The sequence below is a fragment of the Amblyomma americanum genome, chromosome 7, assembly GCF_052857255.1.
Source record: "Amblyomma americanum isolate KBUSLIRL-KWMA chromosome 7, ASM5285725v1, whole genome shotgun sequence".
Classification (NCBI taxonomy): Eukaryota; Metazoa; Arthropoda; class Arachnida; order Ixodida; family Ixodidae; genus Amblyomma; species Amblyomma americanum.
The window spans coordinates 110188615-110215543 of record NC_135503.1 but is presented as its reverse complement, the minus strand read 5'-3'; the positions used below and the strand labels follow the sequence as shown (position 1 = coordinate 110215543).

Below are 26929 nucleotides of genomic sequence, written 5' to 3'. Positions count from 1 at the left end.
GATCGCTCAATGGACCCAACTTGCCACTTGTGAGAGGCGCCCGTTGTTTGCGCTTAAGTCTACACTCCAGTATATTGGGCTTCCCGTTAGGACTCTCTGCCTAGTAGAAGGCGACCATCTCCTCCAGCTTGGTTCACCTACACTGCTGCCGAAACAGACTTTCTTGAGCTCGCGCACTTCACAGCTATCAAGAGGCCGCCTAACAAACGTGCAACTGGTAAGCAGTATTTGTCTGCAACGTATTGCGAGCTGAATTCACCAAAGTGGTTGAGGCTATAAGGGATGCTATAGTGGAGGGCTGCGGATAATTTCCACCAGTTGCGGTTCTTTAACGCGCACTGACATCGCACAGCACACGGGCCTCTAGCATTTTGCCTCCATCAAAAAGCGACTGCCGCGGTCAGGATCAAGCCCAAGTCTTTCGGATCAGCAGCCGAGCACCAGAACCATTGAGCCACTGAGATGGCTACTAAATATATGATAGCACAACTTGTGAACACTAAAAATAAATTTCGAGAAACAAGAACATTAATATGGTAGTTATTGAAGCAACAAATGAATATAATGAATGCACATTGCCCTCAATGCACCCTAAAATAACGAATATGAAGACTTTTTACATCTTCAATTTTTCAACTTTATTAGTGCGTATTTACAAAATCTGGGCATAGTAAACATATTAGAACTATATTCTTTATATTCTAAACAATAAAATACAATATATTCCCCAAAACAGTGGAAGAAACTAAACAGGACAAAATGCACACATGAAGCAAGTTGGAGAAGTCATCAACGTCCACAAAGTACCATAAAGGTAAAAGCCCCCAGTTAGAAAAGCTCTATGTGTCGACTTGGTCATGTCCCTAAACAGAACTCGGACCGATCCATGCTTCCCGAAATTAATAGGGCCCAGCTGTTGCCGAGACAAGAACAAGTTGGTCCTATCTGTGTATTTCAAGTGGGCTGCTTTCCTGCTTGTTTAGAATGCTGCCATCAGCACTGCATGGCTTCTGCATCAGTCAACGTACAAAAATACAGCACTTCTTTTTACGTGCATATTTGGCATATAGCTGCATACTTTACAGGTATACCGTGCTTCTTTCAGATATGAGAATGTTTCTCACAGCAATAGTTCTTGCACAGTGTGTGATCTCAAGTGTGCGCTCTCACAGTCAGTCCAGTAGAATCATCATATTGGCTTCTGCCGCTGTTCTCAAAACCAGCCTAATGAATGAGACACTGCACATCGTACTGTTACTGTTGAGGACTCTTCATACCAGACATACACATACATGCACTTACAAAGAAATGTAGGAAACCAATATGGCCCAATTTAAAGCCCCAAGACACTGAAACATGTTGTAAGAAAACATCGTACTACTACCAAATGCTGCCCTGTGATGTAGCTGCATTAAGTCATGACATGGTAAATGTACAATGGCAGAAAGTACCGCCGTATTCTCTTATACGGTGATAGCCATAAAAGGAACTTGTTTCCAGGGTCTGCAACATATTTGTCTATTCGCCGAGTTCACTGCCACAGAAACCGCATTGGTCAGTGTAGCCTGTCAAATCAGAATGCAGGCCAGTGACATCTCTTCTCAAATGACCTTGGTGGGAGTGGGCTGTTTAGGCCAAAAAGAAGGCCATCTCGAGGGGACATGGTTTACAACTCTTCCTACAGCTTACCCAGCAAAGCTTCAAGCATTGATCAGCCCATTAATGCCCAACATGCCACTGCTGTAGCAGAAAGACCTTGGATTTGTGCTGCAGAATACGTGGCCTTTAAACTATTCCTCTGAAATCTGCAAAATTCTGAAAACCCACAAAACTATGAGAACTTGCCATGGTGGCTCAGCGGCTACGGTATTCAGAGAGTGATCTCAGAGTCATGGATTTATAATCCCGGCTGCCGCAGCTGTATTACAATGGAGGAAAATACAAAAATGCCTTTGTGGTCTATGATGTCAGCTCACAAAAAAGAACCCCAGGCAATCAAAACTAAATTTGAAGCCTTCCACTACAGCATCCTCCATAGGCCATGAATCGTTTTGGGACATTAAACCCCCACAATTAAAAAATTTTTAAACTATAAAATTCAGTGTGCACCTATAGCTTCAGTGATGTGCCAATGAAATAAATGCAATTAGAGAGGAGCTCTGCTCAGTGCTAGGTAAGTCTGGCAGAAACAAACCGCTGAAGATGCAGACAGATGTGTACAGTGCTGCCCACTTAAAGCTTGGCTGACAACTGGTGCTATCTCGTATGCACTCAAAGTAAAAAAGAAAACGTGACTTACTACTAGATATCAAAAATGGAAAACTGGCCCTGGTGGTCCTGGCACACACATGTGAGACCCATCACTGGGCTATCACGCTCCACTGGCAAATTCTTAATATCACACTAACTGTATTACCCGTGGCTTTATAAAGCCAGCAGAGATGTGAAAAATCAATAATCAACACCTTTGAGATCTGTTTCTGGACTAGCTATGCCGCTGAGTAAACCAACTGAGCAAAAAAAATACATAAGTAAACAGGTGCAATGAAGAAAATCCATGAAACAAGTTTCTGGTGACTCCCACCTTGGGAGGACAGCACTGCGTTAGCATCAAACACGAAACTCAAGACAGCGAGCTTTGCTCACTTCAGCATGCCTGTGGCTGTACTGTTCGTCTTAGCTGCAGCACAGAGCATTTTCTGAAGTGCTCAAGAGACCCCTGAATGTGGAACCCTGAGTAGTATGAGGCAATTTAATTTTACACAAAGCAAGGAACTCCTGGTTCGCATTCAAGAGCCAAGATCCCCTTCAGCAGCACTGAACTTGGCGAAAGGGCCGCTAGGTTAACATTCAGGCAGTAGGCTGCAGATTCAATTCAATTCAATCCTTTATTTTTCCAGAAATAATGGATCCTGGAAAGGGTCAAGAGCTAAAGCCGTCTTGACAGCTTGGCTAGGCCCATGACCCCTCATACAAGGCAGTAGTGGCACGGCAAAATGTAGTTCAAAGTTAAAATTTACATAGCATGCTGCATGACGATTTTATGCAGCCTATCTTAAAAAATGGAAATGCTAACAGGACAATATAAACTTAAAATGCAAAAAATGGAAATGATTCAGTTGATGCAAGTTAGCATGACAATTCCATGCAACCTGTCTTTAAAAAATGAAAATGCTAACAGGACAATATAAACTGGAAATGTAAAAAATGGAAATGATTCAGTTGATGCAAGTTAAATAACACTGTGGTTACTCACTGGTTACCCATAAAGTGTCGCTGTAGTACCTTTTCAGCGAAAACTGACTGTGGCACTAACTTCCACCAGTCAAAATATTTCTCTATCTGCATTTTTCTTTCCCTTGTCCCATTATATCTTGTACAACGTGCTAGCTCTAAAAACCAGGAGCTCAGCCCTTGGAGATGAGCCGCAGTCCAATGCGACGCCGGCTCTTGTCGAACGTGACGACGCGCACCGTGACACGGTCACCGAGCGCAACTGTCTGGCCGTTCATCTGGCTGACGTGGATAAGCCCGTCGTGGCCAACGCCGACGTCGACGAAGGCGCCAAAGTTGGTGCAGTTCTTGACCTTGCCTGTGAGCTCGAGCCCCGTGCGCACTTCATCAAGCGAGAGAATGCCGCTCTTGAACAGCGGCTGGTGCTGCTCTGCTCGCCAGAGGGAAAGGATGATGGGGACACGGAAAGAAGAGAGGGTTTAAAACCTTTGATGCATTTTTGAGTTGGGTTTTCAAACAACATTTCTGCCTCCACTCTCTCGCCAAAACCTGTACTGAAAATCAGCGGCGCCTCAAAGAAAAACAAAGAAAGCCAAGCACACTAAAGCTTAAAAGACACATAGTATAATAGCATGGCATGTTAAAATAAGAAGGAAAAAAAATTAGCCGACGATTACTACTCTCAGTAATGTGATTTTTGAGCACACCTTCTGCGGTAATCGAACAGTAGGCAATTGCATGTGGAACACACAGCACTGAATGGAGGCAGCTCTGTGTTTCGATTAGGGCAGCACGCATAGCATTCCACTGCAAATGAGCCTTGCCTCGTGCAAACGACCAGCGCGCTACTCTTCCCTACTTTTCACAGTGCCACCGTTCCCTCCTTCTCTGCTTTTCTCCTTGCGCTCTCTTCACTACCGCTGTCTTTCCTCCTCCACACTCAGTTACACCGACGAGGCATGCCACTCAACCTGGGAGCGGGCGCCTCAGAGCGCTCTGAGAGGTTCAAATATGAACTACTACAAAGCTTGTGAAGCTTCACCAGCCATGGTTCTATTTGATCATGCCGACATTGCAGTCAACAATGCAGCAGAAGAGAACAAAACACAGGAGACAAAGGATTGGGCTGCATTAGGAACTGGTGGCTACTAAAGCAGTAAAGTGCAAGAACTTTACGAATAATGGCCAGGCTACATATGCTGCCTGAAAAATCAATATTACTAAAAAAGAAAGGAAATACTAAATAGAAATGCATTACAGATGGCAAGAATGCCCATGTTGCACATTGCTGTATTAGTATGATTCTACATTAACTTGCTATAGTCGGATACAACTTAAGTCTGCAGTGATGCTCCGCCCACATTTAGGACCAACGCACAGAATTCCTCCATGACAAAAAAGTAGTCCGTTGTTAAAACTTCTCTCGTCACCTAAACAAGAAGCTAATCACGATAAAAAAGATATGAGCACCAGAATTTTGATACCTGGCTTGTTTAATAAAGTCAAACATTAAAAAGCTGATTTCGTTTACTTTTGTGACTGGCTAGCGGAGTAATACAGTATGCTGCGGAAACTCAGGCGGAATGAGAACGCTGCAATATGACAGCACGAGAACTTTTCTTTGAGACGTGCAAAAAGGAGAAATTAAGTAAAAAAAGGAACACAGCATAGAAAAAAAGTGCAGGCCTGTTGATCAAACACCATCATCGCCATCACCTGGTCACAGTGCTGCTTTTAAACCATGCTTCTTTTGTGGAAAGTAAACATCACAAACCCAGCACCCTAATCTTCTCAGCAGAGCTTTGAGCTCGGACAGTGCACCTGTCTCTTGACAATCGCACTCACCTGAGCGGATGTCGTACTCGACGCTGTGCTGCAGTGCATCCATGATGAGCTGCATGGTGGCTATGCTTCCACCCAGGAGATTCACAAAGTGGTTGACACCTGTACCAGCAATGAAAACTCAAGCTCCTGCACTTGCTCTGGCATGTTCCCGCAGCTGTACAGTGCGAAAGCCAGAAAAACTCACGCAAGCGCAAAGAAGGCGGGGTCCATGGCCAAAATGCTTACACAGAAGATTGAAAAACTGCGTAAAGTCGACGCTGGTGCGTTATTGAAATAGGATATTGCTAAAAAGCTAGCTCATTGGTTTGACAGTTTCCAACTCGGGGTTTGAAGGCTGGAAAATCGGATAATGTACATGCGGCTGTCCTGGCGACTTTTGGGTTTCAACCTAAACGGTCTCGCAACCTCAGCGTCTCGCAAGTGTGAATTTGCAAGTCAGAGAGGTTGCGCTTTTGTTTTCATCGAAAAGCGACAGTAGTGCGGCAGTTGCACGCTGGTTGATTTTCCAGTCTTGCGACAATGCTCGGACGACAATGCTCGGAGGCTGCAGCACGCCCTTTGGAGCTCTGGTGGGGCCCTCCACTGCGCCGCAAGTTCAGGCGCGCTGACGCAGCCCACCTCTTCAGTTTTGAAGGCAAACAGGAGGCCTTCCAATAAGTTTGGAGATAAGTTGCCTTACTGGCAAAAAAAAGGAAACGGAGATGATTGAATATTTCAGAAAAATTAAGTAAGGTAATGTCACTATCCGACTGCTTGCTGACTGCAATGTATCGCATATTCTGTTCACTTTCGTTAGTTGGAACTTTGGTTAATTCGAACTGCGTTGGTATCCCTGTGGAATTTGAATTAACAAGCTTTCATTGTACTCACATTCTTAAACTTCTACCCAACTTCCCGTATTTTGTGGCCTCGTTCCCCACATTTCATTTTTTTTTTCCTTTTTCATGACTACAAAATGGACCCTCGCATTACATTCACAGTCGTATTCCATTTGGGTAAATGCAGTATATATAATAGCGGTTCTGCATATTAGCTCAATTTCAGTGAAACGTAAGGATATTCAACTTGTTATTCACCCAGACTGCAAATTCAACCTTCCTGTGCTTTTGATGAAGTGACAGAGGTTAACTAAATCCAAAGAAACTTACCACAACCTGTGGCTAGTCAGAGAAGCTGACTAGTCACACTGTAGCTACACTACCCTCCCTACAGTTTTCCAAGGAATGGTAACTCCTTCTTTTAGATGGTATAGTGAAGAGTCTTGAATCATTGCCCTTCAAAGTCGTGTACAGTATACGCGACAAATATCCAGACCATGATGGCTGGTCTAGTGGATTATCGCATGGGATTATACTAACCAGATCCAATCTTCCACATTAATCCACCCTCTAATGCCACTAATTCAACTTAATCCACACTAATACACATCAATTTATCGTAATCCAAAAACGAATCTGCACTAATCCACCTTAATCCATTAACGGAGGCAGGTCTACTTCCAATATTTCTACATGTTTCTACATTCTGGCTAAATGTTTCAACAACAAAATCACTGACCTAGGAGCTTTTGACAAACTGCTTCTTGAGAACTTTCAAAAGTTAATCACAGTTGCACATGTATGCCTCGACCAGCAAACACCGCTGGTCATTCTTAAAGCTGCAGTTTGATGACCAGTGCTCATTTCATTTAGTACTTCCTCTCTCATACCACGCATTCCTTTCCAACTTCCTATACCTCGACCCTTGCATCAGTGGCAACACACCACGGCCTTCTCCTAACAGTGCACAAAGATGCAGGAGTGAAGGCAGGGGCTCAGTAATGCCCCAGATCTTCCCGTGCTACTCGGGTGAAATGGAACACACGTCTAGTCCAGTTAGTAGTTCCCGGCCTGTCATCCTTCCGTACAGCACACGACGTGAGTGGACCCACCGTGCTTGGCCGACTCCTGCTTGACCTTCTCAATGAAGTGTGGCTTCCCAATGTCCCCCTTGCTGAGCCCCAGGTGGTCGATCACACTGTGGTGGGGAAAGAAGGAGGTGAAAAGTGAGAAACGGCAATGGAGTTATAGCACAGCTCCTAACTCACTGTCGGCCATGAAAAGCTCACTCACCCAAACAACTGAGTAAAAAATGCCAAACAAAATTTAAAAAGAAATACCTATATACCTGCCGTAATGGAGACATCATCACACTTCAGCCCCATCTGTTCATCATCTACACCACTCACACAGGCTGCTTCGGCCTTCTTCCAAAAACAGTGGTGCATCCAAATTCTGTGACAGCCACAGCATGGGGGCTGAAGATATAATACGGGAAAGGGGAAGAGCAATGTTCTAGGGTGGTTGCGAACATTTCTCGACATCTCTCCATCTCCCCGAAGCCCCTGTACGGGTACCCGGCCTTATGTACTGTTGCAGTACACTTGGGGAAACCCATGGCTCTCTGCTGGGCCGCTGATCATTAAAGGACTGCACACACTCAATTTTAGTTGCGTGTTTTCTTCTTTAAAATTATGCATTTGACATTACAATACATGGATCACCTCTCGGTATTCGCCTGTAACCACTAAGGATAATTTATAATTGAATTTTTTCCTGTTGTCTGAGTGTCATCAACTGAACAATGGCTGTGACAGGTTGGGTGTGTTTAGGTCACGTGATGAATGAAAAAAAAAAAACTGCTATATAACTGCTGACATGTAGGTTTAGTTCACTATAATGATCAGGAAAGTGTGTTTCATGAGCTGGAATGACAACAGACAAGAATTCAGCAGTTATACTTAAGTTTTCTTCAGAAGGATCAAATATAAAATCGCGTACTTTTGCAATGAGATTGTTCGAAGCGGGTGGGCGGTCATCTTGTCATCCCGTTTGATATCTGGCAAAGCACGTGTGGAATTTCGCACGAGGTCCATGCCTAGCAGCGTCCAAACGTGACCGGTGCACGTGATAAATGATGAAGAAGAAAGTGAATAGCATGCCTCTGTACTGTTTTTCTAACCCCTTGAACTCGATCTCCGGATAATTTGCCAGGATAACGTGGTTTTGCCATGATGGGATTTTTTAGCAAGTTGACGTGATATTCGACTGCTGCCAAATATTCAGGAATTCTGGAACATCAATTCCTCAAATCGAATACAATACAAATAAATAACATTCACAAATACATATTTGAAATTTCGAATATTTGAAAACCCCTAGTTTTACGGAATACTGTGAGTCTGTTTACCAAAAGTTCCTACAGTACAGTTATTGATGCGAAAGCAGAGAGATCCCAAAAAGAGCAGCATGCTATGTTACCAATTACTAGAAGAAGGCTAAACAAAAGTAAGGCAAAACAAGGTAGCCCTGCACAGTAAGTTCTGGTAAGCAAACTACTATCAGCCATCAGCAGTCTTTGGGGAAAGCATAACTTTACTACACTGCTCCTGTGGTATACATGCAGCCAGAATCAGTTCAAAGGAAACCGCTTTAGGCTTAACTTGAACATACAAGAGATATCGCTCCCTGCCGCTTTCTCGGTTCAAGGACACTGAACGGAACATTCTGCCTCTGGCTGCGCAGTGAGTTTTACTGCACTGTAAATGAGCAGCACCCCAGAAAGCATTTCATCATCTTGACTGACTCGGACTGAATTTTCGCCAACGATACAGAGCAGGTCCACTTCAACGAGGCCAACCAGTAATAACATGCAGAAGGAGAAACTGCCCACTGATCTGATCGCACAGCAGTGGCTGAACACTAACAGGTAATCAAGAGGAAAATGGAGGGGCACATACTATAGACAGTGCAAAAAGCTATACATGATGCTTTTTATTACTTGGGGTACATCTGTTATATTAAAATTTGGATTGTGCCAGTGATACATTAGTGGTGCAGGAGAGATTCCCTTCATTATTCATGATTCAGCCTATAATTACATTCTGTAGGAGTGATGGAAAACATACCATTAAGTGCATATAATGCTTTAAAGCACATCTGTGCATGCTTCACACCGAACTAATTCAACATCACAGTGCGTTTATGCAAGAATGTGAGCACACAAGGTAATGGCACAAGTCTAATAATGCTCTAATGATTGAAAATGTAACCCAGAAAGTTTGCCCCAATAACATACCATTGGGCACAAGAGCTCAGCACGAAAACAAATGCCACTAATTCGTGCCATAAACATTTCTGTCCCACACCACAACCGGCCGCTATAAAAGAAAGCTGCTTAAGACTGCTTTAGTTACAGTACTTGCTTAATGACAGAGGTTCATTCCCAAGAGTTTTGTGCAAAAATTTCACATTACCTTTAGAGTGAATAACGACACTAAACTTCTTTATTTTGAAGAAGCCACTCACTGTTCTGCCAGTGTGTATGACTCTGGATGGATGACAGTCATGTCCAGTGGGTTGAAGCCATCACTGCCTTTGGCCCCCTTAGATTTCTGTGCCTGGCTAGGCGCATCTTTTTTTTCACTGCAAAAACAAAATAAAAATGATGCGGCCATTCCTCCTGTTACATGCATAAGTGGTCTTGTACAACGACAACATACTTCCCTATGTCAATGTTCAGACTTATTTGTTTGTTCATTTATCTACACATTGCTATATGACGGCAAGCTGATGAATAGAGTATGACATGACAGATGGTTACAGCATGATTTACTGGTGAACGGCCTGGCGCGAGCACTCCCGCCTGTGCCACTGCACAGTCCATTGACTTCGAGTCTGTCGCAATATGAGCAGATAGTACAGTTGTTTACGGTTGGATAGTGCCGAGGAAATGAAGACACGTGGACGACTGGGACATTTGCCATGAATTTCTAAGGACAGTTAATGCAATAAAAAAAATTTCAAAGCCAGAAGACCAGAGCCATGTCAGCCAATTGTGAACATGATGTGCAGACGATAAGAGCTTTCCACATATGGCTCGAATGTAAAGGAGCCTATGACATAAAAATATACACAAGAAAGCCTGGAAAACAAGCAGAAAAAAAAAGCCTTAACAACTATGCTTTCACACAATCCTGCATTTTACCAGCACTGCTGTCCCTGCTTTTACAATTTTCGATGCAAGGAGAAGAGAATCAACACATGTACAGAACAAGCTCAGACAGCTCCTTCTGCTGGTGACGTCTCGGTCATGCAACAGTGAGGCCATGCGATATCACGAGGTGATGAAATATATGTCGTGAAATGGTCTCGGGGTGCTCAAGTCAAATGGTGTCATGTGAAAGTCACATGACGTGTTATGCCAACGACTTTGCTGTCATCACAAATAAGCCACTAAAAGTGTCCCCGTGGAAAAAATTCCACAGGACATAAGTACGCAACTTTCCAGCAACCTGATTTCCTCTCTGTGGGTGCAGCGATAAATGGATGGCTGACCCAGTGATATGAGAAAGCCTCAGCAATCTCCCACATCGTCTGTTTGCTATGTGAAAATAGCAGGCATGTGTGAATAGTGTTTTTTTTGGTTCGAAGCGAATTTGAATCGAATAGTAATTTTCTTCAAATAATTTCGCAGCAAATATTTTAAATGCTTCTAGCACACAAAATAAGTTGAATGGCACAATAGGCATTTTAAAAATCATGTATTTTTCGACCACACAAGGCCATTACTAGAAAAAAATAAAGAATGCATTGAACTTTATCGCACTCATTGAAGTCTGTCGACATCCTGCAAACGGGGCCATCGATAACTGGGGAGTTGTTGGCCTACATGCTGAGCCGACACATTTGGGGGGGGGGGGGCGGGACCTATTATGATGCCCCTGAGTGCTGGTCTTAATTGAGATTGCGTCATTGCGCAGCTGGTATTGCTTTTAAGCGTTAAGCGACGAATCCATGAACACCTGCTAGAGAGTGTACGCGGTTCTCCATTAGGGGTAGCCAAGTTTCCCCGCAGCGCTCCCCCCCCCCTTCCCACCCAAGCCCCTAAGATCAAAATGCAGCGCAAAGATGACATACAGTTAAAAAACATTTATTTCAATGTGATGGTATTGCAACATGTACAAAATACTATTGAGCAGTAGTTTTCAGTAGTATCGTCAGAAAATTTGAATGGCCAAAACCCAGCATTTTAAACGATGGGACAGATCCAAAAAAGTAAATGCATGGGGGGAAATTTGGCACCTCCATTAGATGACTAGGGTGAAAGTGTCGCCTCCTCCACTGCCTCCCTGTGCGCACGCCTATGCCTGCTAAGCGTACACACTGTGTGCCCAGTACCACCTTGAGTCAGGCGTCAGAAAGGAGAACCCGCCACAATGTGCCTCGTGCTAGCTTCCTCTCGTGCTCGCGTCGTCTTGCTTGGTTCATGAATTTCACACTTAACAGAGCGGCTGCAGCACCTGCAGTCTGCTCAAACTCGTTCCATGGAGATCAAGAAAAACGCGCGCCCTCCTATTAGAGCGCGATCCGCAGCCGCTCTGGCAATCAGATTCCTCAAGGAGCAACTGCGCATGCGCAGAACCCCCTGACGACGTCACAAAGTGCCAGCCAGCTGTTCGCACCCCTGCCCCGGTGGGACCAATCCACGCATGCGCACTAGTGGTGCGCGGAAGCAGATCGCGCTATGCTAAATCCCTCTACTGATGCACTCCACCGAGCGCGGTTACAGCAAGTGCTCACCACGAGTAGCGCGGCCGCGGACAACTGACAAGTACAGATCTAGGCACCGCGCATACTCTTGCTCGCCTCTGTTGCATGCGCAGACCAGTTCTGGCACACACGCGGGAGTCCAGGCACACGATGTGGAGTCAGGGTTATGGCTACGCGTGTGCCGCGTTGCGATCCCGGTAAAAAGCAAGAGTTACAGAAACGTTATCTCCTCGGGACGAATACTTCGAGATTTCGAATATCAAACATTCGGCTTGAATCAAATATCAAGTACTTTATTATTCAACCGAATATTTGAAATTATCGAATATTTGCACAGGCCTGGAAAATAGGCTTTCAATATAGTACTTTTAAAATGCTGAACGCAGCTGTAGGCACGGCAATGTGTACATAAATGTGACCGCAGACTTTCTTTTAAATGAAGTGCAGACATCCAATTTTGGTTGTATGTTTTTTTCTATGCAATGATACATAAGAAATTATTTATTAGTATACATGGACTAGCATGTGGTACTAGCCTAAAACCACTCAATAATCCATAATCAAACTTCTTTTCTCATGTCGTTTTGGTTTAGATTAGAACAGCCGAACAATGGCTGTGATGTCAAAGGTAACTACAGGCCATGTGGGGTACAAAAAAACTGCAATATAAAGGCTGCACGATCACTTTTAATTCAGTTCACTTCTCAGGCAAGCCTGCCTCAAGAGCTGGAATGACAATGAATAAAAGCAGCAGTTGTATCCCATTTTTCTTGCCACTTGTATTGTTCATACCACAGCCTGAACTTGGCATTAAATGATATCAGCATTCGCTACTTCGAGTGGTGTCTGTGCATTCAACCCTAGAACTGTGTGACTGAAGCCAGGCACACACAAGTTACAATCAATAAGGCTGCCCACGATGTCACTGATACCCAGCTCTGCATACCTATTAGTCTCTCAGAGGTGGCGCTAACTGTTTCAATCCCTTATGTGCAGTGGAAGCAGTAGATAACACATTTAATCAGGGATTAACTAGGGCCCACCTGCATGAAGCAAATAAGACAGTTTAGTTTCTAGTCTAATCTTATTTGTGGTCTAAACCCTCACAAACCTGGTTTCTCAAAACCACGAATATGATTAGAATGGGAACTAGACAATCTTATTTGCTTCATGCAACTGGGCCCAGGTTTATTTTCACTGCGCTAGAAGGGCATTGTTATATGAAAGTGCAAAGAACAGTCAACTATAGGAGCAGCGTAACTAAGGACTTGCGCTGTAGGTGCACTCAATTGCTGGCACAGCTAGTACCATCTACTGACACTTCAAGTAACATTTATACCAGCATGTTTCTGCTGTTTGTCACTTCAATCTAGGCACTAAAAAACCTGAGACAGAAGTGTCCTGAGAACTGCATTCCCCTGGAGCCCGCAGGAAGACGAGGAGCTCACACTTTGGCCACGCCCGCTTTCGTGGCCGTCTCGGGGAAGACCTTGACGAAGCCTGCACACTGCTCGAACGCCTTGTTGCCCAGCCGCTTGACACTGAGTAGCTGCTGGCGATTGCAGAAGGGCCCATTGGTCGAGCGCCACTCAACGATGTTGCGGGCCGTGCCGGCATTCAGGCCCGACACTCTCCTGGGGAAGAAAAAAGGCTGCGGGCTTTTACTTCCACTCATGCAAACACAGTCGAAGCCGATTATATCAAACTCTGTTAGATCAAATTATCCTTTATATCAAATCATTTCTGAGCACCTTAACGCCACATCGTGATCGTATAAGAAAATCTACGGCTATATTGCACGAAAATTAGCCGTCACATCCGACAGATCGAATTTCGGACAACTCTGGTCGACTCAAGAAGCTGGCTTCCCCTCGGCAAATTTCCCTACGTCTGTTTTCCCTCATGGACCTGCGGGTGCTAATGGTGCTATGTAGCGCACGCAGACTGATGATAAGGCGGATTTTCCATAACGTAGGCAGTGGGCATGCTCCCAACCAAACAGACAATGTGTTTTTAGTGCGTTGCACGAGTTGTGCCCAAGTTGGCACGCAGTTTGCATGTACAATGTATCGTGCTACCATTAGTAATTTCTCATGGTTCTAACACAACAGTGTTAAAGGCTCCGTTCGCCAGAAAATCCGGTGTCGGCGTTGCGAGCGAAAAATCACGGGAATGGCTCTGGTAGGCAGTCCCCAGAGAGCAACCCAGGTTAAGTGACCTTACGGCGCATCACAACTTGCCCACCGGATAGTGAGCAAACTGCCCACCGTGGCAAGTGGTAGTTACATTCATGATTGGTCGCTCAGGAAGAGCAACCTGGGCCACACAAGGCGTATCGTTGAGAGCACCTGCCATCACAAGGCAGCGGTGCATCGCTTAATCGCAGCACTATTGCGCCATGAGGACTGGCAGGGATGTATAAATGTAAAGCAGAGAATGACCTTCTGTATATATGAGAATTAACCCATTTCACTATCGTGTCATAACCTTGAGGCGGAGCTGAAGTGTCCCCTCCAATTTTTTTGTTCGTTGTCTCTTGTGCACGCAATGGAGCCACAAAACGGCAGAACCTCCCCTTTTTCATGAAACTGAAAATTACCAAGCAAGTTGAACTAGGTGAGAAGAAATCTGAAGTCGCCGCTGCGTACAAGATTCCGAGACGCGCACTGAGCACCATTTTGAAGCACAAGGCTGACGTTCGGGCTAATGCAGAGAAGAGACCCAGCGGAAAAAAGAAGTCTCTGCAATGCTTGCAGAACGTGCTTTCAGTTACGGTGACCTACAGGTCAAATCGAAGAGCATAGCTGACCTGTGAACTTGTAGCCAAGTGATTGAAGTCTTCGAACGACGACCTGATGGGCCAACAACACTGCAACGTCTGCCTCATTGTAGACAATGGCCATGCCCATCTCTGCCGTGCTAGATTCAGCAACATTGAACTTCGCTTCCTGCTGCTAAACGCTACGTCAGTGCTTCAACCATTGTGCCAAAGGATAATCCGCGCGGTGAAGGTTCGTTGTAGGAATCGGCTGACTGAACGACTCATGCAGAGTACGAGGACGAGACCTAAAAATTGACCTCTTAGGCACTCTGCCTACGCTAAATGAGTCGTGGAATGATGTAAAAAAATTGGAGGGGACACTTAAGCTCTGCCTTAATGGTATGGCACGACAGCATATTGGATTAATTCTGATATATCGAGAAGCTCATTCTCTATTTTACATTCATAAATCCTCATACCCCTCCTGGCGCAGTGGGGCAGCGGTTAAGCGATGGCAGGTGCTCCCAGCGGTGGGTCTTGTGAAACCCAGGTCACTCTTCCCGAGCAACCAGTCATTAATTTAACTCGCACTTGCCACGGTGGGCAGTTTTCTCACTATCCGGTGGGCAAGTTGTGATGACGCCGCAAAGAAGTCACGTGACCAAGGTGGCCCACCTGGCCCTAGGTTGCTCTCTGGGGACCACCTGCCATAGTCATGCTCATGAGTTTTCACTCACAACGCCAACACCACTGACAACGGATTTTCTAGACAAGAGGGTCTGTAACGCTGTCACGTTAAAACCAAATTATACAGAATTGCTTCCCAGAGAAGATGGAGCAAATTCTTTGTCAGGAGAGCTCGACGATGCCGTCGTGGGTCTTGATTTGTGGAACCAGCTGTCCGAATTTCCTGATGCTATTTGTGATGGGGCAGCTGTAGGCCACCGTCTCCGCAGACAATGATGCTGAGATCGCGGGAGTGCTTGCAGACAAAGACATCACTGCCAAGGTCATGGATAACCAGGACATCATTGATGTGAATTGTGACAAGGACTTGTGAGAATTTGTGCCCACGTGCCTCGATGTGCTCCGTGTGCTTAGCATACAGTAATCCCTCATTACAAGGAAATCGCTTTAATCGAAATATCACTTTATTTGAAATTTCTTCCGGTCCTGACCCAAACGCATGCATTTTCAGCCGCATTACTCAAAGCGCATGAAAGGCTTGAAACACTTAGAGCAAAGTTGCGAGCGGAGGCATCGCCAGAGCCGAGCGTGCGACCCTTTGCGCATGCAGTGTCAAATTAATACTGCAGACGAATAGGTCTCATGCAGGCAGCACAGAACAGGCCACAAAAGTACCAAACCTACAAACAATGACCTGCCTAGTAACAAGTACCAAGTGAATGCAGAGTGCCCCCAGCTGTTTACAGCAGAGCAACGGAAGCTGTCAAATTCCATGGCGCAGCGCGCCCGAATAGGTCGAAGTCTCATCGCTGGTGTCCCTCGTGATAGAATCGACACAAAAATAAAGTTTTCCTGACGTCTTACAATGCCAGAAAACTGTGGTCTCTTGAATGCCGAAAGTGGCCAAAAGACCGCGGGCAGACTTGTGCCGTAACATTCCATGGGGTGCGCTTGATGAGCAAAATTTTACTGCTCTAAAGAGCACTTCTGGTGCTGAAAGCACAAAAGTGTCCATCCGATTATGAGCTCATTCACACTTGTGAGTCGCGAGCGAGCCGAGATTTCGGTAACGACACTGACCACGGACGCACCGGGAAACGAACTGAGCTGCTCTCTGGCTGCCGTAGTCGTCGCTAAGCCTAATTGTCTCACATCGGCCAAAGGAGAAACTCAAAAGTGTGCAAACACCATTCCCAAGAGTTTTCGCTTCAAACGAGAAGGCGACCCGCAGGTCACGCTTGCAAGTGTGAACAATGGTGTTGTCGAGCTGCTGCCTTGACGCAAGCGACTGCTGGTCGCATGCCCTCTGCCATGTTCGACGCGACGAGTATACGTTAACAAATCGGGAAGACGATTTTGGAGAAGCCGGTCTAGCAATTTGCTTACCACTCGCTATAATCGGACTACTTCACAATAATACACCACCCCTAGCTTTGTTGCACTTTTGACGGTGCAAATCGGCTGATAACTTGCCAAAAACACGAAAAATCCGAGCGCCGCCAGTAGCGAGTCAGGCTATCAACATGGCGGGTAAACACAACCATGGTGTTCCCCCGGCGATTTTCTCGAGCCGGTCATGCTCAATTCGCACCATCCAACTAGACAAACGGCCTAATGCGTGGCAGGGTCAATGATTTTTGTTCCTAGACATTTGTCAACGGTGCGGAAGCGACGCTGTGCAAACACCAACGCTCAAACCATAGATTAGCACATATGTCATCGAAAACTGTGCGCCGAGAAACTCTCATTTTGCAAACATCGTTTTGCACGCCTTGGGAAAAAGTTGCCCAGTAATCATTCAAAACACCTAATCCCAAACCGTTCAGTTTTCACGATTGCGCTGCATACCCACAATGAGCAGCTAATCGTTTTTGAGTGCAACAAACACAATGTCAGACTCGAGCCACGGCATTTGCGGTGATTTCCAGCACGATACTCTTGTAGTCTTCCATGAACCCCCATACAAGCGGCCAGTACCTACGCGCTTCGAAATACCCCAAAGGTTGAATGCATGGGCGGCGACCGCGGCCTCGTGCAATGCTTGGTCAGATTAGAGCAGAGGTTGCATGCGCCCGGTAAGAACTTGAACCAGGCAAAGCTCACTGCCTTTTTTGCACCTGAATATATTTTTGCTTCTTTGAATACACTTTATTTTGGCTTCCATGCAGTTCCGGCACAGTTAAAGCTCGACTGCTTTAGATTTTCTCGGGTGGTCGCTTATATTGAATTACCAAGTAAAAGGAATTTTTTCACCGTCCCGTTGATTTCATTATAACGAGGGATTGTTGTAGTTTGTTGCTATTGTGCGTCGATAGAAGGCTGCGGTCTCAGCCATTCGGAGTCCACCGATACAGTGAAAAATGTGTTCTCTCAGAGGCAATGAAATTAAACAAAAAAATTTGCGATTATTTTCGCTTGGTAATCGGCACACAGTGAGTGGCTATCATAGAAACACATTTTTTTTCCATCTCAACATGTCTGTGTGTTGTTGAATTTACTGCTGTTTTTATATCGAACTACTTGTTACATCAAACTCGCAGGTTTTTTTGGCGAGATCGACATATGAGGGTTCGACTGTATTTCTGCAACTGCATGCACAAACAATAAAATATGCACAATTGCTCTAACCTGCACATGGTTGTCAAAATGATGCCCCCGCACATTAAGAATTTGGATAACTGAACATAAAAAGGAGTAGCATTTATACCATACTGCATAATGCGAGAGCCCAGTGAGAGCTATTGCAATATGCTCTGTGTGATGAAAACAACACCAGTAAAGGAAAGCAACATTACATATGTACCGCATTTACACGATTGTAGGTCGACCTTTTTTTTTTAATTTGGTCCGAAATCGGGCGGTCGATTTAGAGTCAAAACCAAAGCATGCCACCATTAATAATGGCGAGACAAACGATATCAGGGATGCTGCAGCATGTTTGCAATTTTATGTTTGGCCTACGACTCTACAAAGTAGATCTTTGGCTATTGTGTGTGCGTGTTTGAAATGATTTTTTCCTTTTTTTTACTTTTACCTGCACATTTGGCACTCATGAGTGTGTCATTGGTTGATGAAAGGGCTGCTGTTCCAATCTCAGTGTTACTGCCACTCAGAATGGCAGTGCTTCTGGGGAGTTAGAACATGAAAGAGCCGATGCACTCACATAGAGTTTCTCCTTGACTCTGTTTGACGCATCTGACATTACTACCGGCCAGATCTTTACCAGTGTTTACTGTTGTGCTTCGTCAGTCGTCATTAGTGCTCAGGGTACAGTAAGCATTCGGCACTCGCTCACGGCTACATTCAAGATGGCTGTCATTCTTTATGCCGAAGAAATGAACAACTGGGAGCCAGGCCGCAAGTTCGACATTTCAGAACAGGTGATAGGTGTGGTGGTTGCAGCGAAGCAAATTTTTCAGCTGTTCCACGCAATGTCATGGTGCGGCTGTTTGCGAAGTGAGAGATTTCGCGGGACAGCAACGTCCGAACAATGTGCTATGGGACCGCAGCAACGATAACGATGGCAGTACTAGTGAGGACAATTGTGCAAGTGTGGGCAAGTAGTCCAGCGACTAATACATTTTCGTTGTGGAATGTGCCGACGGCCATGCCCCCCCCTTTTTCCTGACATGCAATATGGAGGCTTGACCTACATTCGAGTCGACTTACAACCGTGTACATATGGGGGTGCATACGGTAGCACCCCCCATACCCCTTATTTGCTTTCCCACCCTTCCGCACTCCATCACTGTGCAGGTGCCTACGCCAACACTGTGTGTTCGGCAATCGGTGTCGCTAACAGCTCTCGCTGTAAAACTGCTGCACGAGTGGCATTCCAGCAAGAGAAAAAGAAACGGAAGCTAGGCCTGCTGAAACATGCAAAAATGGTGTCCTGGATTCAGTACCCCAATTATAGAGACTTTTTGAAAAAGAGAGCTCGAAATACCAATGCCTGGGACTAATGTTGTGTGCAAGGGGCCGTTCCATTTACAAAAAGAGGTGGTCATGGGAGCAAATTTTCTCACCTAAGCATGGGCTCAGGGCAGACATTGATGTCAACGCCCACAAAGCTGACACACTCCACCACAACTCCTTCGAGGGCACTCTTCAGCAGAGACTCGGTCACATCATGCTATAGGTGGGAGGACAATGAGAAAGAATTCAAATGTCAATAACAAGGGAAGCCATGCCAAACTGAAAGTTAAAAATACACCAGAAAGTTAAAACAAGACTGGCACTCGCACAGAGCAATCACATGAGGCAACTTGCAGGCACGAGATGCCATTGGCTGGTACATGGCTGCAATGGCTGAAGGTCACTGAAAAATGCCTTCGCCATGCTGCAGTCCTACCTTGGCTGACAGTAGCAACAACACCTTATTGAAGTAGCAACTACAGTCTAGTCCACTTATAACAATATCTGAGTGCCACGAAAATTCCATTGTTATAACTGATAATTGTTATAAACTGGTTGCACGAAAAAAAGCATAACTGCAAAGAGGGGTCACGGATGGCGACATGCGAGCTCCGCCGAGGCATCATTTTGGTGGCCCCGAAAGGGGCCTTGTAAAAAATACGAGAAGGCTGCCGCAGCTGCCTATCAGCTTGAGAAATCCCGAAGAAACGCTGGGGTGAAATTGCCACAAGCATCTCGCAACATACTTCTCACTGGCTTGCACGAGAAAACCCCCATGCCCGTCAGCCTTGCTTGCCTCACGCGAAGCTTGCCGACATCCTGCTCCATGGCCTCCCTTTGAAGCGCCGTATCCAGCCGCCACCTGGCTGGAAGTCCACATTGTTAATCAGCAGGGCAAACTGCTTCACCTTTGTGACCAGAATCGGCCTGGTGATAGGCAAGTTCTGGGCACGGGCACCAAGAAACCACTCATAGAGGACCTCCTCCACCTCCTTATAGGCGCCTTGTCGAACACGTTTGCGCCCACTGTCAAGCGAGCACTTTTCTTTGTCGAACTTCTCAGCGAAGCAGATGATCGCCGACACCGTCGGTTGTGATAGTGCGTACTTCCGAACCAAGTCACACACTTTCTTACCGTCTTTGTAATCCTTCACGATACTGCACTTAGTCTCCAAATCGATAGCCGTGCGCTTTCTTTTCACCGGCAACGTCATCCAATAATCAGCGGGCGGATCAGCCATCTTCTGTTTCGGCGCCGATTCAAACGAGACGGAGAAACCACGTGGCCAGGAATGACTTCGACGCAATCAACTAACACAAACAACCAAATTCATTGGCAGAACTGCGCAGAATGAAGAGCGAGCAAGCAGATCAGTGCTGTCAGTGTATTGGCGAGGTCCCTTCGTGTTTCGGAGGGTGGCGCGGCGTAGAGCTATGGGCACAGCCTATTTGTGTGTGGAGGGGTGGAAGGGCAGCGGGAGTTGGGCGCGCGAGGCTGACAATGCGGAGAAGGCCGGAAAACAGGTTGTATTGTATGAGAGGGCGGCGGGGAGGGTGCAGTGGCTGGAATTTATTTATTTATTTTTTTTCAAGGATTTCACATTCCACTACCTTTCGGCACGAGCACTCAGGAACCAGACTTCATTGTTATAACCGATAATGCGGCATGGGGGCATTATGGTAAGCGGGTTATTTTACCATAGAAAACATACAAAAGTGGACGGTGCAGCAGCTTTTGATTGTTGTAACCGACATATTGTTAAAACCGGTATCGTTATAAGTGGGTTCGACTGTATATAAAGCCATGTTTTATGCGCAAGGAGGCCACATGTCAATTATACTTGCTTAAACTGCACAGAGGTTAAAAATTTGTAGCTGAGCTGAGTGTTACTTAGAACAATAAGTCACCAATGCACAGTCGAATGCTATTAAATGCTCAGAGTCTTAGCCCAAATGAGAAAGTATCATTATGTGTGACATGCATGCTCACAGAGCGATTCACCTGTTTCCATGCATCGATACCAACAATGGTGTGCACTATGGCTGCAACAATGGGATAGAAATCTCTGTGCATGTTCCAGCATGACAAGGCTGCACAATATTTCCATGCATGATGACGACAAATAAGCGATCAATTTTCACATTGCTGGATGTGCCCTGGGCAGCAATCATGGATACAGCAACGACATGGAAATGACATGGATACAGGAAAATAATTGGTCACCACATCAACACACGCTGCACAATGTAAAAGTTGTAATAGCACCAGGTAGAGAAACCAGCAGAACAGGACGCATACACATGAGAAGGAATTCACAAGGAGGATGCAACCATCAGAATAGGACGCGTACACAAGAGAAGGAATTCAGAAGGACGATGGTCCAGCATCGTCCTTGTGAATTCATCTGGTATAAGGCACCAACTGGACCAGCAAGCTATGCTTTTACAATGGCACACATGCTAGCAGGTTCGGAACAAATTTAGTTTAATAACCTGTATGCATCTTCCAGCTACAATCTGAACCAAGTGAATGGCAGAATGGCATGAGAGAGCGAAGGCAGTGGCAATGTCTTCTTTTTCTGTCTTGCATTCCAAAGTTTGAAAATCGTGAAATAAACCAGCTAGCCCAATTGGGTACATGTGTCGAGGTTCTGCATTTTGACCAAAGAAAGACAGTTAAATCGGGGACTCCACCACTGGAACCTCCAGGCATGTCTTCCAGCTCTGAAAGGTGCAGCAGTTCGGTGGGTTAAAGGGATACTGCATTAAAATGCGACTTGCTGTAAAATCGCCGAAATTGGATTCAGAAGATGCGATTATCTAAAGTTTCAGTCTTTATTTCATTTATTTTTGCATGCATGGCGTTATTTTGTAGTTTTTGTGCACACGCGCCCACTCAGGCAGGGCACGCGTGACAACAACGCGTCTCACGGCGGCCTGCTCCACCCCACCGTGCTGACATCGGTTCAGCTGTCGTGCCTGGAAGTTCAGAGTTGGCAGCATGAAAACATGAAACAGATCGACAGTTACAGCTTGGAAAGTTACAGTGGTAGTACTGATTATATCATTCAGATATCGAAATGACCATGGACTAGACATACTGCTACAACACCGCTGCCTCTCCAAGCGACGACGAGTAAAAAGAGCCTGGAGGATGATATTTTGCACAGGCACGTTCCTCGTAGTGGTAGCTGAGCATGTTATAATCCAATTTGATATGACCGAGACAAGTTATCCTGAATTAAGTATTAAAACATTTCCTTTGCCGAAGGTAAATCAAGGCACGAATTTCATTCATTGCTTTAAAAAGAACAGCCACGATGCCGTGATGGAGCGGGGGAGATTTGAAATAGGACTTATACATCACGTAGGCAGCATGAACAGCCGAGTGAGTGCTCGACATATAAAGGCAGCCAACTTATTTGCATCGGCGTATCGAAAAAGTATGCAGCACGCAATTTTTGTGACTGAAGCACTTTACTACACTGCCAGACTTGCGTGCGTAACTCACGAACGGGATCTGGCACGCGATTCTTGTGGCATTGGCCTGTTAGTAAATTGTCAACGTTGTTACTTTCTGGTGGTCTCGGGCATGAGCTAGGAAGTTTTTCATCAATTTTTCTTATATTTGTGCATGCTTACATGAAAACACTATTACAAGATATAGTATTTATTTTCTACCCGTTCAAGCATACACATATATTGCCTGCGGGCAGTTTGTTCAGTGAATGTACTGCAAATTCAGAATAAGGGAGACGAGTGTGTTTATAATGTGTATTTCTGCTCCGCATCGAATCCGTGATGATTTTCCGTCGGAGGGTGTTTGAATCAGCGAAAAAACTGGAACAAGTGAAAATACCTCCGAACTGTCTCTTGAGAAGGAAAATACAGAAATACAGAAAATACTAACATGTCCTACAGAGTGCACATTTTTTACAGTAAACTCCGTGCTCTTTATAAGTGACCTCTAATTTTCATGTAGTTTAGATCCCTTTTTCGCTAAAGCGCGGCTGTCATACTTTCGGTCTTGCGCTTTCTAGGAAATATTGCCACCTTGTGCTGCGAGGTGGTGCACAGCTGACCTGGAAGACAACGATGTAGCACTTGCGCTGTCGCTTATTGACCGCCATTACTGCTATCGAGGACAAAACCAACTGCACCCTCCTGCCTGGCTCTGGGTCTTCAATAATGTCTCCCTCACAAATATACCATATTTACACAATAGTAAGTTGACCTATTTTTCAAATTCTGAAAATCTAAAGTGGGGGAGGGTGGGGGGGGGGTCGACTTAAAATCAAAACCAATGCATCGCACCATAAATAATGGCGCGACAAACGAGACAGCAGGGATGCCACAGCGTGGTCATTTTTGCTGAGTGAATCCGTTGCATCGCTCTTGAGCACCTGCTATGTCAACGTGCAGAACCGGCATCCCCACCCCGCGCGAGGCAGCCGATGGTGGTTGTCGGTAAGCAGCAAATTAGCGGCGGCTCGATAATGCATTCGCGTTCTACTCTTAATAGGTGTCGTCCTAGTTTTCTTTTGTTTATTTTCAACTGCGCACTCGGCGCTCAAGGGAGCGTCAATAGTTCATGGAAGGGCCGCTATTCCAATCACAGTGGCACCACCACTTGGAACAACAGCGGCGCCGGGGAGTGTCTGTAGCCAACGGAAGAGCTGACACCGCTCACGCATGGTTTCTCTTTGCCTCTGATCCATTTGATTACTGCCAGCCACGTTTCGCAAGTTTTTAATGTAGTGCTTCTTCATTCGTCATTTGTGCATCGGGTCCGGTAAGCGACCGGCTGCTCCACGTGAGGTCATAATGTGGCTGTTTGCGAAGTGTGGGATTTCGCTGCACAACGATGTTAGAACGACGAGCTGTGGGACCACAGCAGCGATCACTACGGCAGCGCTAGTGAGGACAATGGCGTGAGTGTGGATGAGTAGTCCAGTGACTAACACATTTTCGTTTTGGAATGTGCCCACGAGTGCTCCCGCGCGCGGGAGCTGATAGCAGCTGGTGATAAGTGGAGGCCGCAGTATAGTGCTATCGCGTTCCATTATTAAAGGCCAAGCATAAATGACCTCCCAAGTTTTTTTTTTCCCAAGTTTTTTTTTTTTTTTTTCAGAAACGTGATGTGAAGAGGTCGACTTACATCCGAGTTGACTTACAATTGTGTAAATACAGTACGTGACATTACGTACAGAAATGAGTCAGGTTTGAGGCACTCTCGTTTCAGTCATGTGGATTCGGAACAGAGAAAAATTTATATCTTAGTCACTGTGTATTAAATTGCCACGATAAAAATTTGGACCTAGAAGGTTTGTCGCGAAGGCTAGCTGCGCCACACGGATCCATTCTTCAAAGCTTAGCAACCTTTGAAAAGGCATGACATGGCGTCTCTTCTCCTGCCGCACTACTGTTACAACCTTTAGCGGAATAATGCTTTCGTCCCCCCCCCCCCCCCCCACTCCTTGCTCCTCTGGCGGCCACGTGGATCAAATTCGACATCAAAGGACTCTGGACACAAGCCACGGCACTCGCAGCACGTCCCCTACGTGGTGCGTAATGTCGTAACGTCCACGCAGCTGCAGCACGCACACGTCATGATGCTGAAGCGGCTGGGCCAGCCGGGCACGGAGGCAGGGAGACGCGTGAGGTCACAGCTTCCAAGGAGCAGTAGTTCGGGGTGCCGCCGCCAGGTGCACCAGTTCAAGGAAAAAAATGAGGGGAAAAAGGGCTTTCCACTGCCTTCATGCAAAAAACGATGCGGTTTCAGTCGTCTTAGGAACTCCAGCTTTCATTCCAGCAGAAAATTAGACCGCCTAAAATTTAATGCAGTATTCCTTTAGCAAAACAGGCATCAGTATTACCCTCTCTCACCTGGTACATGCCCACTCCAAGGTGCTTGGGCTCCACCTTGACATATTCCAGCAGGGGGTCCTGCAGCCTCCGTGCAATCCCCACTGCAGACCATGCCACAAGGACAAGTGATGTCACACACTTCTTTCGTGCATAGTGAACCACAAGGAGTGCATTCATGCACACAGCACCATGAGATGCATATCACCGACCCCTTACCCCTGCCTCACTCTGCTGTAGGTTCCCGTGGGATGGTATCACAGCATGCATGTAACTCAGCACAATTAACGCGTAACTATGCAATCACAAGGCCAGCGGTCGGAAGCAAATGAAGATCAAAAGTGTAAAAATGGCACTCCATTATGTTTTCCACACTAACATGCAGGTACTGACAAGCGGAAAACCGAACTGTTCGTGGTCCTGCAGTTTCAGATTCCGGTGCAAATCATGCCCCATAGATTATCGTAAGTTTGCACTACCACTTGTCGGACAAAGTGACGAGCAGAGCGAATGAGCCAGGCAAATGGCATGGAATTCAAATATATTTTCTTTAGCGGGACTGATTAGCACACAAATGTATGACTTCTTTTTATGCGTAGATTCCATGCAACCTACCGGGAACGGGGACTTGCACGGGGCATGCACTACCACTACTTGACTGAAACTACATTATAACCCACAAACAGGCTGACTATGAGCATAGGCCGACCTTCCCAATTTTGAATGGTTGTTTTTCCAAAAAAGAAAAAGAGTCAGCCTAAGCGCCAGGTTAAGCGAAACAGAGCTATGATAGGTATCCCATTACTCACCTCATTACAAGAATTTTTGAGCTAGCTTCAGTAAAACTGAAGACATCAGCGATTAAAAATAATGTTCCCCCCCTCCCCTCCCCCCAGCTCATGCACTCCAGCATGTCTGAGAAAATAAAGATAAAGAAAACAGCTTGGGACTGTTTCCCGCACATGAATATGTCACGCGTCACCACCCAGGTTATTTACTTCCAGTGGCCGCACCCACTTTCTTGAATGTCGGTGCAATCACTTGCATATACTTCACCGCTGTCACTGACAGCTCATCGTGAATCCAGATCTCAAGGTGCGACTCTGGCACGTGACCACTACAATAGGCTTCAAACCTTACAAGTATGCCCTGTGTAGAAACCGGCTGCTGAATGCCAGCAACGGCAGCAATGACTCCACGCTCTGTGCCTGGGCACTAGGTGGCGACGTAGGGGCATCATTCCCGCCCCCCTTTCAGTCCTACGCACCTGGCAGCTCAAAAGACAACTGTAGAGCGGACGACTGTCCCATTACTGGAAGTGTAGCTGAGACATCATGCTAGACGCAAATTGCAGTGCTAGGCACCTTGTCGCTCACCATAACATCACCACAGTCGTGACGTGTCCTGTTTAGAAAAATAATTCCAAAAACCGTCACTTAAAAACATCAATCGGCCCGCGAGTTTTAAAAAATTAATAAATTGCTGGCTCCATTCCAAGGACTCGTACTTAGTATGAATGCTCAAAAGCATTTGTCTTACACACTGACCACATTTATCGGCAACTTTGGCCCCATTTCACAGTCTCTTTAAGATGAATTTGAAGAGACCAGAAAACATATTCGTCTTATCAGAAGTGAGCCTCAAAATGATATGTGAGCATGCTAGAGTGTCAAAAATGTACATTACATGAAAACAATATATATAAAATTACCTTGCAGTGAAAACATAATGGCACTATGCATGAAGTGAGCTGAACCAATGAGGGCATGAAACAAGCTCCTGTCATCCCACTTGAAAACGTCATTGGTCATTTTATTTTTTCACCGTCTCTTTTTTTTTGCTGTCTCTGATACGGCGACTGTTATTCGTGCTTTTCTTTTTTGTTCATGACTTAATTTTTGAGGCTCCGAGCACTCAGAAGGCAGCCAGCTGGGTCGCCATGCTTCCCTCTCTTACCTCGCTCCTTGCGTACCATAGCTGTTACCAGCACTATAGTTGTCTGATACAACTCAAGAACCAAGCAGCTTTTCTG

At 45.8% G+C, this 26929-nt stretch overlaps 1 protein-coding gene across 1 annotated transcript in view; it reads right to left on the bottom strand.

Annotated features, from left to right (window-relative positions):
- Nucleotides 1-2496: 2496 nt before the first annotated feature.
- Nucleotides 2497-26929, bottom strand: part of LOC144099480 (S1 RNA-binding domain-containing protein 1) — a 66677-nt gene continuing 42244 nt past the window's right edge. The window contains exons 14-20 of the mRNA XM_077632811.1: nucleotides 24919-25001; nucleotides 19143-19249; nucleotides 13118-13303; nucleotides 9426-9542; nucleotides 7010-7095; nucleotides 5080-5178; nucleotides 2497-3664 (exon numbers count right to left, since the gene is read on the bottom strand). Of these exons, the coding sequence (XP_077488937.1) occupies nucleotides 3408-3664; nucleotides 5080-5178; nucleotides 7010-7095; nucleotides 9426-9542; nucleotides 13118-13303; nucleotides 19143-19249; nucleotides 24919-25001 (935 nt within the window). The 3' untranslated portion in view covers nucleotides 2497-3407. The remainder of the gene's footprint in view (nucleotides 3665-5079; nucleotides 5179-7009; nucleotides 7096-9425; nucleotides 9543-13117; nucleotides 13304-19142; nucleotides 19250-24918; nucleotides 25002-26929) is intronic.